Source organism: Coregonus clupeaformis, chromosome 24 (genome assembly GCF_020615455.1).
Source record: "Coregonus clupeaformis isolate EN_2021a chromosome 24, ASM2061545v1, whole genome shotgun sequence".
Classification (NCBI taxonomy): Eukaryota; Metazoa; Chordata; class Actinopteri; order Salmoniformes; family Salmonidae; genus Coregonus; species Coregonus clupeaformis.
Genome location: NC_059215.1, coordinates 25,120,249 through 25,140,206, shown reverse-complemented (window position 1 = coordinate 25,140,206; position 19,958 = coordinate 25,120,249). Strand labels below are relative to the sequence as shown.

General features: G+C 42.0%; 2 protein-coding genes across 2 annotated transcripts; both read right to left on the bottom strand.

Moving 5' to 3' along the window:
• Positions 1-323: 323 nt before the first annotated feature.
• On the bottom strand, positions 324-2,400 carry sst6 (somatostatin 6). The gene is made up of 2 exons (XM_041845120.2): positions 2,256-2,400; positions 324-1,559 (listed from the first exon to the last, which is right to left on the bottom strand). Exons 1-2 carry the CDS (start codon positions 2,364-2,366, stop codon positions 1,371-1,373), a joined length of 300 nt encoding a protein of 99 aa, XP_041701054.1. The 5' UTR covers positions 2,367-2,400; the 3' UTR covers positions 324-1,370.
• Positions 2,401-6,252: 3,852 nt separating this feature from the next.
• Positions 6,253-19,958, bottom strand: pgd (phosphogluconate dehydrogenase). Its single transcript, XM_041846328.1, has 13 exons — positions 19,830-19,958; positions 19,091-19,166; positions 18,663-18,842; positions 18,229-18,294; positions 18,023-18,141; positions 17,718-17,787; positions 17,480-17,614; positions 16,768-16,957; positions 14,577-14,707; positions 9,177-9,310; positions 8,072-8,171; positions 7,304-7,426; positions 6,253-6,829 (listed from the first exon to the last, which is right to left on the bottom strand). The coding sequence occupies exons 1-13, from the start codon at positions 19,835-19,837 to the stop codon at positions 6,710-6,712; spliced, it is 1,452 nt and encodes a 483-aa protein (XP_041702262.1). The 5' UTR covers positions 19,838-19,958; the 3' UTR covers positions 6,253-6,709.

The following is a 19,958-nucleotide window of genomic DNA, read 5'->3' as shown; positions in this document are numbered from 1 at the left end:
ATGCTTCAGTTTGCTGCCTTATGACTGTTTTCAAATGTCTTCAGCGATCGTAAGGTAAAATCTAAAACAATTGTAATTTATATTTAGAATTCCCTTATCCAAACGGCTTACTCATTTACCTAGCTCTTATCAATAGCTCTGATCAATGTGTAAATTACAGTGCATGGAGAAAGGTGTTATTTCTACCAGAAAAAAATAAAGTAGATGTTGTTCCACTTGGAACCAACAGATTGCTCGACCGTATCCATTGTTTCATCGCGCGTAAAGGTGGTGGAATTACGAGGGAATTAAATCAAGGTCAGAATACGGTGTATCACCACATTTTCATTTCTTTAATCTCCACCCCAAACGAATAGCATGCTATTATCATGCTTAAATTCGGGGTCAGAATATGCATAGAGAGAAAAGTGCATAAAACATGAATTACGTTCCATTTAAACTCGCCAGAGCTGGTGGACTAGTCTAGTGGGTTGTATGCTGGGATTGATTGTCATGCTGCTGACATGACATGTTGGATTCAATCTTCTAACTGATCTCAGGGATGATGATTTCAGGCTAAATATGAGTTCTGGAGGTATGAGGTTATTGAAATTAAGATGTATCCTTTTCTGCATGGACATCTATTAAATAATTAGTGGCCATCCATTGGATAGGCTGTAGGATAAACAAGATACTATGGTGTGATTCAGTAGACATTCAAACTTGACCTCTTTGCTAGTGGTCTGTTAGATCACATGCATGAATTTTGTCCATTGTTTGAAGCGGTTTATTTAGCCTCTGACTGCTTTTGAGTCAAACAGGTGTGGTAAAAGGACAGAATTATGGGACAGAAAGGAGCACACCATGAGCAAAATATTGTTAGCGTAAAACTAAGGATAGTGTGGTTTCATGAGTTAAGAAATGCAAATGAACCATATATAGGCAGGGTAAGAAGCCAAAATGTGAGGTAAACAATTATCTAGGCTACAGCCTTTTCTAAGTGTAATTTAGTTGGTGTTAATAGTAATGACAGTATGAAGGCTTCGTAGTGTTGTCTTTTGCTGATACAGTAACAATAAACCATGTTCAATCCATGTAAAAAGTTAATAGCAAGGAATTGTAATTCTACACCTCAAACATTCCCTGAAAAGCATAAAGAAAGACCCCTGCAATAGTAAGATAATACCACTTGCCTACCCTACATTCTAGGAGACATACATTATAGGCAGAGGTACTGTGTCACACAGTCATCAATCAGAATTCGTTTTCTTTAGTTGCAGTTTATTCATAGTCATTGAGGATTGCTCAGACAATGAGGATTGCTCATGCAATGCAGCTAGGAGGCCAGGGTGTGAACTGTGACTGTCAACAGCTGTCTGCCAGTGCCATCGCTAGCAGGACGAGAAGGTCTTCCAGAAGAAGTTCTTACAGGGGGATCTCTCTCTGGGAGGGACTTGAGCTCTGAAAGATCGCTCCTGCAGCTCTCTGTGGAGCTGCTGATCAGGATACATATACTCTGACGTCAGCTCATTCATCCCCGACAACATCTTCAACAGGTCCCTCTGGTCCACAGCCAACTCCTGGACCAAACAACATACATTTTTGGCAGGTGTTAGGCTGTTAAATCAATGATATAGGTGCATTTGATTTGCACAACAACATGATCCCGGATGGAGGTAGTTGACCCTTGATTAAGTCCTTGTTAGGTTGCATCCAATGGATGACTTCCTCTCAGTCAGGTTTGTTGTCAGAAAGGTTTCTAAGGGCTCTATTCAATCCACATCGCAGAACTTTAGCTTTACAGCTTGATTGGAACTTAAATACAATGTTCCCGCTTTGGCGGAGACTGCATTCACCGTAAATGCTGAATATGTTGGCTCAATCTGAAATTACCTTTATATTTCTATCGCGGAATCTAAACGCTTCAGCGTTACAGATTGAATAGAGCCCTAAATCACGTGTCAACTACAGCCAGCCAGGACACGTTGCTGTGCGAATCAAACAGACTTCTAAGCGTGTATCCGGAAAACCACTATCTGGAGTTGATTGAATACCAGCATTTGTGTTTGCAATTCATGGCTCATACTTGATATTACAACACAACAAACATGCAGCATCCAGTGTGGTGTCAAAGCTCAACTTTAGAACTGTATCACAAAACTATGAGCTGTCCCCAAAAGTCTGAATTGACATATGTAGAAACTAACATTTCCATACCAAACCAAAGCTTTAAACACGCTATTGAGTTTAATAAGGAGTGATTATTATCAACTCACCCGGTTGCGCTGCAATCCTAGGTTATCCTCTATAGGAAGTGCCGTTGTCTCTTGTCCACTCCACACCATAAGGACGAAGGGTACTAAACTCACCAGCACCCTCATGATCATCACTTTCTTGAAGCTGCTGCAGGTCTCCTGTGTGGCACAAGCCTAATTTTTATAGACCCCCCCCCCCACACACACACACACAAGGGTGTTTGACGCAATACACAGCATGAGTAATTAGCAAAATGAGCCCATTTCCTATTATTACACTGTAGTATATTTTAACATGTCAATGTTTTCTCTGAATTAGATATCACAATTAAGTGGATGTAATTTCCTTTGAAAAGCCTCCCTCCACCACAATTTGTAGCATCTTCTCCTCTAAGTAATTCTGTACTGATTATATATCAATTAGGCTTGTGTTCCATAATTGCAAAAAAAAAAAAAAAAACATTAGTTAAGGACAAAGAAACAAAAGTGTGACGAGAGTTGCAATAAACATCACTAGGAAAGGATCTCAAATCTAAGGGCTCTATTCAATCTGTATCGCTGAAGCAATCCATGCTTTGGTTTAGTTTCCCCTGTCACTGTTTCCACATGCTAACATTTTAGCATTTGTGGCACAAATCCCATTCAAGTCATGGGAGAGATATTTGCATTTTTCGCACATCATGGCCAAATCATCCGAAAGTATCACATTTATTGTGAAGCTCAACAAAGTCACTTATAGATGATTTGAACATGATGTGTAAAAAATGCTAATATTGGCCCCATGACTTGAAAGGGATTTGTGCCACAAATGCTAAAATGTTAGCATGTGGAAACAGTGCCAGGGGAAACTAAACCAAAGCATGGATTGCTTCAGCTCCACGCCCACCCCGCCCGGCCATCTAGATGTATAAAAGTTAGTGTATAAATTAATGTTCCATCATAAATGACATTCCTGGGAGTGTGTAAACTTACATTTTGAATTACCATATCATTTTTGTATGTTCTTTATAGTTATGTACTTGAAAATGTATCAATTGACCAATTCGGCACATTTGGGCAGACTTTATACAAAATAGTCCAGTATTGCAATGCTTCACTGGATCAATCTGAAACTTTGCACACACACTGCTGCCATCTAGTGGCCAAAATCTAAATTGTGCCTGAACTGCAATATTATATTGTGGCCTTTCTCTTGCATTTCAAAGATGGAACAAAATTAATAGAAAATGCATGTTTTTTTGTTTGTATTATCTTTTACCAGATCTATTGTGTTATATTATCCTACATTTATTTCACATTTCCACAAATTTCAAAGTGTTTCCTTTCAAATGGTATCAAGAATATAGGTTCATTTCCCACGGGTGGTCAGTATGAAAATGTATGCACTCACTAACTGTAACTCGCTCTGGATAAGAGCTTCTGCTAAATGACTAAAATGTAAAGAATATGCATATCCTTGCTTCAGGTCCTGAGCTACAGGCAGTTAGTTATTTTAGGCGAAAATTGAAAAAAAGGGTTTGATCCTTAAGAGGTTAAGGAACCTTCTGTCTAATGTAACCATACCTAATGTAACATATCATACTAATTTGAGTGTTCCGGATTTTCGTTGACCATGTTACGTCTAGTCTATGAGACCAGCCTGATTTGACAGCTCTAATGCAGTTACACCTCTGACACCACCTAAACAAAAGCAATAAAAAGCTATGCGTTTGTCGGCTAAGAAGGGTTAACTCTGATCTGAATGAATCCTGGCATAAGCCTAAGCCCTATATAGCTTTCACCCATTCCTCTTTCTCAGATTGGAAGGAATTGCAGGCCTATACATTCCCCAACAATATGTGTAATATAAAAACCACAAGAAGGTAGTATGCTGCTGAGGAACATGCAGGACCCAATTTGATCCAGTTTTTGGAATATTTCTCATTGTTCCCGTGTCTTCCTCAACACTACTGTATAATGCATTATTGAACAGAGGCGGTTCAGATGAGGATACTGGTGTCCCATTACCGCCTTGTTCACCTGCTCTTGCTCACTGGCTCTATCCCAAACGGCACTCTATTCAGTATAGTGCACTACTTTTGACCTGGGCCCTGGTCAAACATAATGTACTCAACAGGGAATAGGGTGTTATTTGGGACTCACTGTCTGAAGGATGACTCAGCACCATCACCCACCTGTGCTGCCATCAAAGAGCTATAATAGCGTTTTAATACAACCTCCGCATGACATTAGCAGTCATTAAGAACACTCTGTATTCTCTCCTCAGCAAGCTCCTAATTGTTGAGATGTTCTTTTTCCTATGGATGAATTAGGCCGTGGGCATAAACAAAGGATCAAACCAGACAAATATTGATTTAAAAAAAGACAAGAGTATCATTAACAAAGTCTGAATGCTGAATCCAAATAGCAAAGCTGTGCTAAATGGGTTGAGTGGTGATGACGATCATGGCTTTGATAATGAAAGAGCCAGGAGGTTTTCAGCTTTTTATTATAATTGTTGTCTGTAGGCTTACATAGCAAAAACGCTGTGTCGCTTTGTTTGTCATGTAAGAAGTTAGAGATTCAAGTCAACTAAACAGGAACACTAAAATGTATTTACAGCAAGCCTACAGAGATAAAGGCTCCTTCGTTTCACCATCAATTCCTGCTAAAAAAAAGGATTGACAATGACAATACATCTGCCATGCAGCCTGTGATATTCTAACATAATGAATGTCAATACTCGACAGTGGACTCCTTTCTTATAGCCTCGTTCGACCATCCTGATCTTATGAGCTTACATTTTGGTGGACCAGGCTACATTTCCTATGCACTTCTCCAAACCCTTCTACCTTGCTCTGAAAGGATTAGATAGTTGAAAGAAACATGGCAGATATGGCCAGTGTTCTTGCAATATTGCTTCCCTTATCTCAAACATAAGAAAGGAAGCCAATTTTAAATAATTGGAATTATTCCCATAAACACCCATTCATATTATGTATGTCATATTATGTTAGACCGTCGTGAGACAGGTTTGTTTTACCCTTGTGTTTTACAGGTTAAGCAGGAACCAATTGCTAAAATGGGGGCCAATGAAGGTATTCTTGGAAGAACCTAACTGCCCAAAATAAGTGACGGTGGATGGATAGAGAGAAGCTGAATGAGGGGTACTTACTAAAGCCTAAAACAATGGCCTCGTAAAGACCAAAGCTACAGGTGCATCTGGAGCACTGGCAAATGAGCATTGAATTGCCCTCTGGATTTCAACAGGTGAGTGCTACAGCTGATATTAAAGGAAGAACAAACTGTGTGCCTGCTTGAGATGTAGCGTTTCTCACTTATAAGCCAAAGACAGCGAGAAGATCTAAGCGGAGTGAATTGAGATCTGAATAACAGGTGAACTATATTGCCTTCGCCAATAGGTGAGACACCAACTCAGCTGTCTCCACAAATGTGATTTTGCTTTTTCCACTCAAGTGTTCCATACTGTAAAGTTGTAAACAAATTAGATGCATTATCAATCATTTGAAATAGTTCAGTAACCTTAGGATCCAAAACCCTTCAATACCTTCTCAAAGTAAGAACATAAACCTGCACTGACAAGATGAATGGACTTGAATAAACCACCAAATAATTTCCAAGTCACATTTCATACTATATGAGTCTATGGTCTATCGATGTGTTTTCATGATTGATTTCCAGGAGCCACAGGGACAAGTGTCTTAAGGCCACCTACTGGAAATTGCTTGAAATTACACAACTAAACAAAAGTTCACTAAATGTCAATTCAATTGGTTTGAATTGTGATCATTTGGTAAGCAAAGGCTGAAATGGATTTCATGAAAGAGAGGAGATTCTCTCACTTTAACTTAACAGGGTCATTTTATCAAAGTTTGTTACTGTACCATGGGCTACCGATAAGGCAGTCACCGCAGTTGACGTCTCGTCCTGCCCAATTTAACCCTGGGCGTTATATACAGAGCAAAACCTGAATCCTGTTTACCCTGCAAGATTGGAGTGTAAGGACCACAAAAGCTAATTAAAAAGAGATTTAAATCTTTATTTAGCCTAATACAGTACAGTGCAATGGTTAAACTTAATCCAGTGTCAACTGTGTGAACTCTGGGTTGAACATGATTGGAGAAACTACCACAGCTTGTGGTGTAAGCTTTGGGGGCGAAACCCTTGGGACTTCCCTCTTTGTTGTGTCTGTCTGTGGCAATAGGCTCTACAGTATTAAGCACTGCTCTACCAACCTCATAGGGGAAGTGTTTACATACACATACAATGATTACTTTTCCCACTTCATCATAAATAAAACTGTAATAGTACTTCAGAACCTTTTTTAAGAATCTTCAGATACGATATGTCTGATTGAAGGAAGGGAGGGGTATTTAAATATTGATGCTTGGTTTTAGAGAAGTAATGAGTAACGTCAATCTTCTTAAGCTAGTAACTGCCACTCATGTCTTCTGTCTGTGAGACGGCGTTGCTCCTTAAGCGTTGTAAGAGGAAGAGGAAACGTTGCCACCGTGGCCTGTCCAGTTGGTGTGGATGTACTTGCCAGGGTTTGACAGAAGTTCATACGTGTGTGCTCCAAAGTAGTCCCTCTGGGCCTAAAGTGACAAACACACAGAGTTAAGAGTTGCCTCTCAGTAAAATGTTGTTTTATTCCTTCTATATTTTTGCCAATAAAGTGACGCAAGACGCTCTCGCAGAAGAGTGGGCACAAGGACAGCCCGGCAGGCACATAACATTTTTGTAATGTTCTGCAATTTTGTAAAACGTTTCCTTGCTAGCTGGGCGTATGGGTGGGCCCTAAAGGCTGCAGTAACCCTAGAAATATGTAGTAACACCATCGTCTTAGTGTCTTAAAGCTCACCCGCCTCCCCCTGCATCCAAACACACACTACCCTTAGCTAACATCCACACGTGACAAGACCGTTTTAATCTCCTTCACTTTGACATATGTTCTTGTAGGGGGAGCTTTGTGCCCTGAAGAGAGAGGTGTGTTGTGTCACTGGGATGCTCCTTAAGCATGGTAAGAGGAAGAAGAGACATTTCCACCGTGGCATCCACTGTGTTGTTACCTGGAGGAGGTTAGCCGGGAGCATGTCGTGTCTGTAGCCGTCGTAGAAGGACAAGGCGGTGGTGAAACAAGGCATCGGGATCCCCTGCTGCACTCCAATGCTGACCGCCCGGCGCCACGAGTCCTACAGCCATGACAAAGACAAACACGCATGAATAAAATCACACAGAAGTCACACAGCATAAGCTCTAACCCTCTGGGATTTAGGAACATCAGGGGGTGAATACAGTTATTTCAAGTTTATTAGACAAGATCATTGCAAAGCAATATGACATGAACACTTATAAATCACATAAGATAGCTACAATAAGTAGCTATAAGTTTTTTTTTATTTTTTTACACAGAGACCAAATACAGTATAACTTTGTAAATGTTGCCCTGTCTTGGGCCATACCATGTACAACATTGCGATTAGATTGGAGTATGAACAAGAAGCAAATGACATGCGTGTTATATTACAAAAACACATTTCCACCAATAACTAAACAGCCCCATCATATTCTCCTTTTGTGAGCTGGGAAATGGTATGTATCAATATAGCGGTGGTGTGGTAGCTTCATTTTCAAAGAGGAAACAGCCGTGAGTGTGTGTTGCTAACACGGCCACAAAGGGGTGGGCTTTCTTTCATCACTTCCTACTCCCCTAGGTGCAGATCTAGGATCAGCTTCCCCTCCCCCAATCCTAAACTTAACCATTATGGGGGGAAAATGCTAAAATGACCCAAGATCTGCATCTTAGGGCAGATTAACCCTACTCTCCTTTACTGTACCTGGCAGTCCTGTACGGCATTACTGAAGAAGGTATCCAACAGCAGATTCTGCAGCTCAGCGTCCCTGTCAAAGGCCTCTTTGATTTTCCCCAGGAAAACACTGGAGAAAAGAGACGGTGAGAAAGAGAGACACTGGCATCAGGGTTGTATTCATTACTCACCAAACAAAAGAAAAACTGACTGAACAGGGAGGGACTACCAGATCTTGTCCAATAACTGTTTTTCATTTTCCGTTGCCAAACTTTTGCTACAGTGTGCCCTAATGAATATGACCCACTGTTTTATTATCCCTGAAAAAGGATCAAACCATTTCAGACGGGAGTGTTACTCGCTCTGTAGAAGGCTTAAGTCAAGGACCGAACTATTTCAGATGGTTCTGCCCTACTGACTAAGACCCTATTCTCAGTTAAAACACATTGCACTTTGAAAAGTAATGTCGGGTGTAGTTTGGCACAGGGCTGAGAGAACTTATGATAACGGTTTCTGTTTGCTCAAGGTTTATGCAACATCTTTCCCACATTGCACATTAAGACCAACATTTCCTCATTCTTGTATGGCTCGGATTCTCCAGGAAACCTTATCTCTTCTTCCTTGTGGTTTACTCACCAGCTGACTGCATTACAATACTCTGTGGCAGCAAGAATAAAACAAATATGACTTGACACCAGAGTTGGGGTGAAATTAAATTGAAGTCAGTCAATTCATGATGTAAACTGACATTCCAATTCAATAATTGACAAAAGGGCATCCATTATCAATGAGTTCTCAGTACACTGAAAAGGATAAGCTATTTATTGCAAAAGTTTGTCTTTTTTAAAATTCAAAATTTGAACTGACTGCAACCCTGATTAGGAGACATTTCCTCATTCTTGTCCCACTCCAATTTTCCAGGAAATCTTATCTCATGTTCCTTGTTGCTTCGTCAACCCTGCCTTACAACACTCTTTGGCAGCAAGAATAAAACAAATATGGCTTCACACTGTGGCCATACGTTCATAAATGGAGCTCTGACAGCCTTTTAATGATGATGGTATGTTAGAACCCCAGATTAAATTCTGTGATCTTGCATGTTACGGTCTTTTATTTGCCGTCTTCGAGGTCTTACCTTCGGATGATGCAGCCTCCTCTCCACATCAGGGCAATGGCGCCATAGTTTAGGGACCAGCCAAACTCTTTGGCCGCCTGTCTGAGCAGCATGAAGCCCTGGGCGTACGAGATGATCTTGGAGGCATAGAGTGCCTGAACAGGACACACAAGACAAAACGATTTGCTTGAAGTAACTGATAATTAGCAGAGACAAATTATTCTGTTCCCATATTTATGATTCTTGAATCATTTACGTGACGAGTGGTGGTACTTGCATGATTTATCTTTTAGTACAATAGCACTTTAATAAAGTGGCAATATTTCGAGAATAAAGTGGCAATATTTCGAGAATAAAGTGGCAATATTTCGAGAATAAAGTGGCAATATTTCGAGAATAAACTCTGAATTGTATTTTTATAATAAAGTCAAAATTGAGAATAAAGTCAGTTATAATTCAAGATTAAAGTAGGGGATTTGCATGTCTCCCTGGCTCCCTGTTGCTGTGCGCGCCACCGTTGAAATGCCTGCAGTTAGATGACCTGGTGAAACTATACTTTAGAATTGGCTTTAGTAACAAGGAAATCCTTTAACACATAATAACCATATTATTATAAGTAGGCCTATTAGGACCTGGAAGAGGTTGTGCCACAGATTATTTTCAGAATGAGGAACTACACGGACTCGGATGAGGTATTTCATCCAAGTCTGTGTGGTTACATACATAGGTAGAGACAGGTGGGTTGTGTGTGTATGCAGGTGTGTGTGGGGGGGTGGGTCTAATACACTCATTCAAACTTGCATCTCACTCACACGGTACCGGCAATACCATTCTAATGGCCATGGTGCGTTGTCAGACTGCGAAGAGACATGGAGTTGCGTGCATCAGTCTCTGTCATGGTGCCCTTTGAATTCGCAAACAATGTTATCCTCAATCCCCTGTGTATGCCAACACGTTGCATTGTATCTTAGAGAGAGTAACAGCTAGGCCAGCAGCCTATACAGTGCCTTCGGAAAGTATTCAGACCCCTTAACTTTTTCCACATTTTGTTACGTTACAGCCTTAAATGGATTAAGTAATTTTTTCCCCCTCATCAATCTACACACAATACCCCATAATGACAAAGTGAAAACAGGTTTTCAGAATTTTTTGCAAATGTATTAAAAATAAAAAACAGAAATACCTTATTTACATAAGTATTCAGTCCCTTTGCTATGAGACTCAAAATTGAGCTCAGGTGCATCCTGTTTCCATTGATCATCCTTGATGTTTCTACAACTTGACTGGAGTCCACCTGTGGTAAATTCAATTGATTGGACATGATTTGGAAAGGCACACATCTGTCTATATAAGGTCCCACAGTTGACACTGCATGTCAGAGCAAAAACCAAGCCATGAGGTTAAAGGAATTGTCCGTATAGCTCCGAGACAGGATTGTGTCGAGGCACAGATCTGGGGAAGGGTACAAAAACATTTATGCAGCATTGAAGGTCCTCAAGAACACAGTGGCCTCCATCATTCTTAAATGAAAGAAGTTTGGAACCACCAAGACTCTTCATAGAGCTGGCCGCCCAGCCAAACTGAGCAATCGGGGGAGAAGGGCCTTGGTCAGGGAGGTGACCAAGAATCCGATGGTCACTCTGACAGAGCGCCTGAGGTTCTCTGTGGAGATGGGAGAACCTTCCAGAAGGACAACCATCTCTGCAGCACTCCACCAATCAGGCCTTTATGGTAGAGTGGCCAGACGGAAGCCACTCCTCAGTAAAATGCACGACAGCCCGCTTGGAGTTTGCCAAAAGGCACCTAAAGGACTCTCAGACCATGAGAAACAAGATTCTCTGGTCTGATGAAACCAAGATTGAACGCTTTGGCCTGAATGCCAAGCGTCACGTCTGGAGGAAACCTGGCACCATCCCTACGGTGAAGCATGTTGGTGTCAGGATCGAGGGAAAGATGAACGGAGCAAAGTACAGAGAGATCCTTGATGAAAACCAGCTGCAGAGTGCTCAGGACCTGACTGGGGCGAAAGTTCACCTTTCAACGGGACAATGACCCTAATCACACAGCCAAGACAACGCAGGAGTGGCTTCGGAAACAAGTCTCTGAATGTCCTTGAGTGGCCCAGCCAGAGCCAGAGCCCGGACTTGGACCCGATCAAACATCTCTGGAGAGACCTGAAAATAGCTGTGCAGCGACGCTCTCCATCCAACCTGACAGAGCTTAAGAGGATCTGCAGAGGAGAATGGAAGAAACTCCCCAAATACAGGTGTGCCAAGCTTGTAGCCTCATACCCAAGAAGACTCAAGGCTGTAATCGCTGCCAAAGGTGCTTCAACAAAGTACTGAGTAAAAGGTCTGAATACTTATGTAAATGTGATATTTCAGTTAGCTATAAGGTGAACAAGTGATAGCCTAAATTAGCGGTATAGCTGAGACAAATGGCTTATAACAGAGACGATGCCCCTGACTGTTTTGGGATAACCTATGCATCCTTCATTCCTCCCATCCTTGAAGACCGATAGTGAAAGAAGATATTACGCTAGGCTACCAAACAAGTAATATCAGATCAGTGATTATTAATTTGTATAAACTGGGTGGTTTGAGCACTGAATGCTGATTGGCTGACAGCTGTGGTATATCAGACCGTATAACACGGGTATGACAAAGCATTTATTTTTACTGCTCTAATTACATTGGTAACCAGTATAAAATAGCAATAAGGCACCTAGGGTGTTTGTGGTATATGGCCAATATACCACGGCTAAGGGCTGTATCCAGGCACTCCGCGTTGCGTTGTGCATAAGAACAGCTCTTAGCTGTGGTATATTGGCCAAATACCACACCCCCTCAGGCCTTATTGCTTAAATAGCCTATTATCATTGATCTAATAGGCCTATATTTAGATCAATTATTATTTCAAGAAAGGGCGAATCCATCCATGAATATATTCAAACAGCGCCTCAGATTAGCTGCTTTGCACATGCAGGAGTGGTCCTTGAGTTGCCTCCCCTCCCACAAACACTTGCGTAAAACCCCTGCTTCATTGTTCATTCCAACCCCCGCAGCCGTTGGACAGGCCTATAATTGACTTTCACTTGCCCACTGTAATGTGCGATTAGCCTACAGGTTAGGATACTCAATCTAGTGGGCAGGTATACAGTGGGAAAAAAAGTATTTAGTCAGCCACCAATTGTGCAAGTATTCCCACTTAAAAAGATGAGAGAGGCCTGTAATTTTCATCATAGGTACACGTCAACTATGACAGACAAAATGATGAAAAAAAATCCAGAAAATCACATTGTAGGATTTTTTATGAATTTATTTGCAAATTATGGTGGAAAATAAGTATTTGGTCAATAACAAAAGTTTCTCAATACTTTGTTATATACCCTTTGTTGGCAATGACACAGGTCAAATGTTTTCTGTAAGTCTTCACAAGGTTTTCACACACTGTTGCTGGTATTTTGGCCCATTCCTCCATGCAGATCTCCTCTAGAGCAGTGATGTTTTGGGGGCTGTCGCTGGGCAACACGGACTTTCAACTCCCCTCCAAAGATTTTCTATGGGGTTGAGATCTGGAGACTGGCTAGGCCACTCCAGGACCTTGAAATGCTTCTTACGAAGCCACTCCTTCGTTGCCCGGGCGGTATGTTTGGGATCATTGTCATGCTGAAAGACCCAGCCACGTTTCATCTTCAATGCCCTTGCTGATGGAAGGAGGGTTTCACTCAAAATCTCACGATACATGGCCCCATTCATTCTTTCCTTTACACGGATCAGTCGTCCTGGTCCTTTTGCAGAAAAACAGCCCCAAAGCATGATGTTTCCACCCCCATGCTTCACAGTAGGTATGGTGTTCTTTGGATGCAACTCAGCATTCTTTGTCCTCCAAACAAGACAAGTTGAGTTTTTACCAAAAAGTTCTATTTTGGTTTCATCTGACCATACGACATTCTCCCAATCCTCTTCTGGATCATCCAAATGCACTCTAGCAAAATTCAGACGGGCCTGGACATGTACTGGCTTAAGCAGGGGGACACGTCTGGCACTGCAGGATTTGAGTCCCTGGCGGCGTAGTGTGTTACTGATGGTAGGCTTTGTTACTTTGGTCCCAGCTCTCTGCAGGTCATTCACTAGGTCCCCCCGTGTGGTTCTGGGATTTTTGCTCACCGTTCTTGTGATCATTTTGACCCCACGGGGTGAGATCTTGCGTGGAGACCCAGATCGAGGGAGATTATCAGTGGTCTTGTATGTCTTCCATTTCCTAATAATTGCTCCCACAGTTGATTTCTTCATACCAAGCTGCTTACCTATTGCAGATTCAGTCTTCCCAGCCTGGTGCAGGTCTACAATTTTGTTTCTGGTGTCCTTTGACAGCTCTTTGGTCTTGGCCATAGTGGAGTTTGAAGTGTGACTGTTTGAGGTTGTGGACAGGTGTCTGTGTACTGATAACAAGTTCAAACAGGTGCCATTAATACAGGTAACGAGTGGAGGACAGAGGAGCCTCTTAAAGAAGAAGTTACAGGTCTGTGAGAGCCAGAAATCTTGCTTGTTTGTAGGTGACCAAATACTTATTTTCCACCATAATTTGCAAATAAATTCATAAAAAATCCTACAATTTTTTCCTCAATTTGTCTGTCATAGTTGACGTGTACCTATGATGAAAATTACAGGCCTCTCATCTTTTTAAGTGGGAGAACTTGCACAATTGGTGGCTGACTAAATACTTTTTTTCCCCACTGTATGTATATAACCACGGTTCCTCCTTCTGAAAATAATATGTGGCACAACCTTTTCTAGGTCCTAATACTTATAATAATATGGTTATTATGTGCTAAGAGAGCAAGGACTAAAGCCAATTCTAAAGTATAGTTTCACCAGGTCATCTAACTCAGGCATTTCAACGGTGGCATGCACAGCAACAGGAAGCTAGGGAGACATGCACTGAACCAAATCCCCTACGTTAACCTTGAAATATAACTGGACTTCATTCTCAAAATATGGCCACTTTATTCTCAAAATATGGCCACTTTAGGAAATAAATATTGCCACTTTTTAAAGTACTATCATGCAAAAAATAATAATACAAGTACCGCCACCCGTCGCTCTTAATTCGAGAGATTTGACTCAAGTTTTCAGAAAACAATATGAAATAAATTATTTGGGAGCAGTCTATAACTGAGATAGCCAGAGTCCACCAATTAGCTATAGCATGAGTCAACATGTTCAAAATACTCTGTCTGTTTGGCTGATTACAAATTAAAAGTGATTGTCCTCAGCCATTGGTGAGAAAACATGACAAGCACTTTAATAGTGATATGTGGGTGAATTCTTTCCCCCTCCTTTTTAACACTGTACTTTATTTGGAACTCTTGTTTTTTAAGCAGTGCCCCAGAAACCCAGTCATCTGTAGCCTGGCTACCTTTCTGATGTCCTCAAGGAACGAGGCCTTGTCCCCGCTGAACTTGGCTCCCTGGGGCCCGGCCAGGCTTCTGCTGGCCTCCACTCTCTCGTCCTTCAGGGCCGACAGACATCTGGCAAAGACAGCCTCCCCTGTGAGAGGGCGAGAGGGGGGAGGATGAGAGAGACATAGATAGAGGGATGAGACAGACAGAGACATAGAGAGTCAGCTTCTTTACAGAGCAACACATATTTCAAGAGGAAATTGGACAAGATCAAGTAGAAGGTCAAGGTCTACCTCTTCCTCAAAACATGTTCTCCCTTTTCATGCCTACTTAATGCAACCCTGGAGTCCTTGGAGGAAGGATTGTTGACATATATTTGACATTTGGATCTTAAAGCATAACTGAGAAATAATTAATTATTTCTCAATTATGCTTTAAGATACAAATGTCAAATATGTCAACAATCCTTCCTCCAAAGGACCCTTCTATGGATTACATTTCGTGAAAATCCCCAAAGTCATGGTCTTTTTTTGTTCTAGTTTCGTGAGGAATGAACCAGTAAACAGCTGTAATCTGTCGAAGATAATTGATAGCCTAGCTGAAATTGGCGTGCCTAGCTCAAATATTTGTAGTGACAAAAGGTCTTCGGGTGCCGGGTTCAAAAGGTGTGAGTGCGGGTTTTTCCTTCCATCATGAATTAGACATTAAGAAGGGATCGTATTGTACACTCTTTAAGCTAGACAATGACAGACAGCTACAATATTTCCCCCCAAAATGCTGCCCTTATATCTTTGATCGAATAGGACTCCCGTTTATACCTTAATCATCATCATCAAGTTTTTAATACTAGTACCAAACATGATGACAAGCCTACAGCTGGCACAGTTCCTAGCCGAGGCAAAGTTAACACAATGCCGCCGACAACACAAAGGTACCCTATGACTCAGCGTTAGTAACCACCATTCTATTGTAAAAGCAAGGCTTGCCACATTAAAAAGAAGGAACAACTTCCCACCACATGATGAAAAAAAAAGTTGGGTAAGCATGACTTGCTAAATATTGCCACAGTGATGCAATGCAATGGCGAGAGTGGGGAAGAGAAGAGAGAGAGAGAAAAAAAAGAGTATGGCTAAACGAAGCGACCAACTCCGCATTGAATGCAACCCTATTGAGAGCTGAACTCCACCCCCCAAGCCTGCCTGTACGGCGTGTCCACTCTCTCCCTGGCCCCCCACACCAGCTCTCCGCTTTCACAATGAGCCCTTTTGTTCTCTCCGCTATCATTCACACAGGATCTCCCAGTACTGATGATACAGGGACAACATCAAATACTAACAACAGCCACTCAAAAAATAGAGAAAGTCTTCCTTTTCTGTTGCAGCAAAAAGTAGCTCTTTCTATAGCAATCTTGTGGCTCCATTTTTAAATCGTGAGTAAGAGTGAATAACAGGCCTATGACATGGCTGTCAACTCAAGTGTCAACCAGTTTGATCATATCACTTAGGAGATGTGTCTCTCCATTCCTTTAGTCTTTAGCTGGAATAACCACACCACCTGATGCTACCTTAATGAGACGCTGCCCATCGCAGCTGCTGCAGAAAATCCCCCTTATGTCACTTGAGATGAGGTGGTGTGACTAGAAAAGCCTCCAATCTACTTAGGGAGGTAGCAAACACTTCATTGATCACGTTCAGCTGACCAAAGATTTGGTAACTACTGTGGGGGTCAGTTAATGTGGCTAAACATTAGCAGCTCATAACAAACCACTACTAGAGTACTCAGTAGTTTGTGGGCTGGGTCTTCTTCAGTAGGCACAAAATGGAAGACAATGTTATGAAACAGGGAGGTACTATCTGAACTTATTGAATAAGAAATGCTTGTTTTCGTTGCCCTAAATGCTTGTTTCCCTTGCCCTAATGCCCGGTGTGCCCTAATGAACACAACCCTGTATCATGACTACGCCAACACGGCTGGGATACAGTTGTACAACTGAAAATAAACCATGTCCAAAAAAGAAAATAACCACTTCGCTGACAAGTTGTAGACTACACCAAAGGAGAGCATACACACACAAAACAAGTTTGATTTGACTCAAAATGTCAGTCAAAATTGGTGGCAATCTAAACTTTTAGCCTCAGAGAGAAACGTCACTGCAGACGATTAATTTCCAAATGAAGAATTCAGGACTACTGTCCCTTCCTCTCTTACCGATCAGGGTGACTGGTGTGCCGTACTCGAGAGCCGAAATAGCCGTCCACTTCCCTGTGCCTTTCTGCCCGGCGGCGTCGCGGATCTTAGGCAGCAGGTGAGTGCCGTCGGTGTCTCTGAACTTGAGGATGCCAGCTGTGATCTCAATAAGGAAGGAGTCCAACTCCGTCTTGTTCCAGTCTTCAAAAGCCTAAGGGAGACCCAAGAGCAGAAGTGAACCTGACAAATAGAATAACCTACTAAGATACGTCATGACATCATACAGTATCAACAGCTGTTACGGTTAGGTACTACGGAGACCATTTCATGGGCATGTTAATGCTATTCAAGTTACGGTCCTAAGACATTCAGTCTACGTTTTCTAAAAGACATATCTATTACATGACTGTCGGTGGAATCAAAAGCGCAAAGTCATCAGGGGTGTCTGGAATGGTTCACAATTTAAATAAACGTTGATTCAATTTGAATGGGGCTCCCGAGTCGCGCAGTGGTCTAAGGCACTGCATCTCAGTGCTTGAGGCGTCACTACAGACCCCCTGGTTCGATTCCAGGCTGTATCACAACCGGCCATGATTGGGAGTCCCATAGGGCGGCGCACAATTGGCCCAGCGTCGTCCGGTTTTGGCCGGTGTAGGCCGTCATTGTAAATAAGAATTTGTTCTTAACCGACTTGCCTAGTTAAATAAAGGTTAAATAAATAAAAATGGCTCACCTGTGCCATCTCGTCGTGGTCCATACCCAGGACATCCTTCATGAGGTGGTAGGCCTCACAGATCAGTTGCATGTCCCCGTACTCAATACCATTATGGACCATCTTCACAAAATGGCCTGCACCCTCGTCACCAACCTGTCAAAACAGCACATTTAAATGTCATGTATTGGCAGGGAAAAGGGAAAGTTGTGCAATTTTGTGTCAAATCCTGTGAACATCAAAAATAGATTCCGCTCACCCAGTCACAGCACGGCTCTCCTGTTCCGACCTTGGCAGCGATGCTTTGGAAAATCTCCTTAATATGTGGCCTGTAGGAGTAAAGAAAACTCACATTTTAACAGTTCACAGTGATAATTATATCATTGATTGTGGACACACTGAACAATATGGGAAAGCTTAAAAATACAGAATGATTAAGATACAATTTTCTCACAGACGATCACTACTCCTCCTCATTAGTCTGTGCACTAAATTGTACCTTATTCCCTACGGTGCTATTTGGGATGCAGTCATAATCAACCATCAATCCCAACCCCTCCATACCAGGCCTCTTTGTGTCCCCCTGGCATCAGTGAGGGTCCGTAGCGAGCCCCCTCTTCTCCTCCGCTGACTCCACTGCCCACAAACAACAGGTTCTTCTCCTTCAGACTCTTACACCGCCGCTACACAGAGACACACACAACCATGAGACCACACTCTTGACACTGACACTACCATAGCTTTGAAACGGGTGTTTCTGATAAACTTACTGTTGTGTCTCTGTATTCTGAATTGCCGCCATCAATGATAATGTCCCCAGCCTCAAGAAGAGGGACCTGTGAAGGAAAATGGACTGTTAGAAGGGGACAATAATCTACTATAATGCAAGTGCCATGCACAACCAACTGAGACACATTAAGGCCTGTAGGGTTGCAAATTTGTAAATTTCACACATTTTCCAGATCTTGGTAAAGGATTACGGATTCCCTGCTTATTCCCTCCTGATTTTGGGAAAGTTACCAGAGATTTTAAACCCTGGGACTAAATTTCACAAGTTCTAAATTTCTCTTTGTAGCATTTCAATGCTCCAAATGCATCCAAGCCTGCCATTACCTGATTTGGTGAACTGAAAAAACCTTGATACATTTGACAATCACAGCATGACTCATCATTTCTATCCTGTTTTTCTGTTTGCGCCACTGACCAGCTTGTCGATGAAGTCGTCCACCGCCTGGCCGGCTTTTACCAGCATCACAATCCTCCTGGGCTTCTTCAGCTTGGCCACCATGTCCTCCAAGGACTCAGCTCCTATTATCTTGGTGCCTTTAGCCTCGTTGGCCAGGAAATCGTGTACTTTGGAGACAGTGCGGTTGTATGCACAGACCTATGGAAAGAATATGTTAGATTAGGGTTGCTAGATTCTGGTAACTTTAATAAAATTACCAGGTTTTCCAGAAATCCTGGGGAAACCTGGAAAGGTTGGGAAAGTTACTAGAATTTTGCAACCCTACGATAGATGCAAGACAATTTAGACAAGGAAAGACATTGTACTGTAATAGGTTTAGGCCTACCACTTATGTTGCAGACTATTTAGGGGGTATGTAACTGTATAAACTGCAATATGAGACTTACCACAAAGCCATGATCATTCATATTCAGGATGATGTTTTGGCCCATGACAGCCAAACCAATCAACGCAATGTCTGCTCTGTGGAAGGAAACAATCATATTAGTCAAGAGTCCTGGTATCTGTTAGTTAGGGCATCTGGATTGAGACTGAACAAAAAAGAGGATGCCTCTCAAGCAAGCAAGAGGAGCCTGTCCAATACTGTAACGTTAGTGCCTACTCAGAATCAATTCTACAACGTTAGATAGCATATTTTAAAGCCAAGTTGACTAGACAATTCTAAGTTGATTGAAATGATAATGTAGGAAAAAGAGAGTTAACTAACTCAATATCCAGGATTCAATTAACTATACAAGATTGCTCAATCTTACCGTGTCATTTACTATGCAAGACTGAGGATACGTTTTAATGTGATTTTACGAGACTCTAACGCTAACGACGTTTGCTAACGTTAAGTCAAAGAGAGAAATCTCTGTTTTAGTGGCTAGGTGGCTAGCTAGGCTAGTTAGTAGATCAAGTTAGACTGCCCTTTTAATGCCAGGCATGCAACATTAGCTAGCCATATTACACTGATGGGTGGTATTGGATAGCTAACGTTAGCTAACCAGCTAGCTAGCTACAGTGAATGAAATAACAAGTGGAGTGAGCTAGCAAACATAGATGGTTTATCCATCGCCGGCTGTTTGACAGAATATCATTCATTCAGTTCTCAGAGACGATAATGCATTGAAGTGCTATACTCACTCTGCCATGTTTCTGGTATGGAAAATTATCCGTCTTCAAGTAACACACACCAATGCACTTTCTTGAGATTTCCACGGTACTTCCTCGTTCCCAATTTGAAGAGGAAACCTTAAGTCCACCCAAGCCAAA

What these genes read in the sequence shown, in the direction of transcription:
- sst6 (XM_041845120.2), bottom strand. Translation starts at nt 2,366, where the DNA reads ATGATCATGAGGGTGCTGGTGAGTTTAGTACCCTTCGTCCTTATGGTG. An exon ending in TAGGATTGCAGCGCAACCGG is followed by an intron (nt 1,560 to 2,255) that starts GTGAGTTGATAA and finishes TGTTTGGTCCAG; the next exon opens with GAGTTGGCTGTGGACCAGAG.
- pgd (XM_041846328.1), bottom strand. An exon ending in ATGCCGTACAGGACTGCCAG is followed by an intron (nt 7,427 to 8,071) that starts GTACAGTAAAGG and finishes TCATGGCTGTAG; the next exon opens with GACTCGTGGCGCCGGGCGGT. An exon ending in TCCCGGCTAACCTCCTCCAG is followed by an intron (nt 6,830 to 7,303) that starts GTAACAACACAG and finishes TTGTCACTTTAG; the next exon opens with GCCCAGAGGGACTACTTTGG.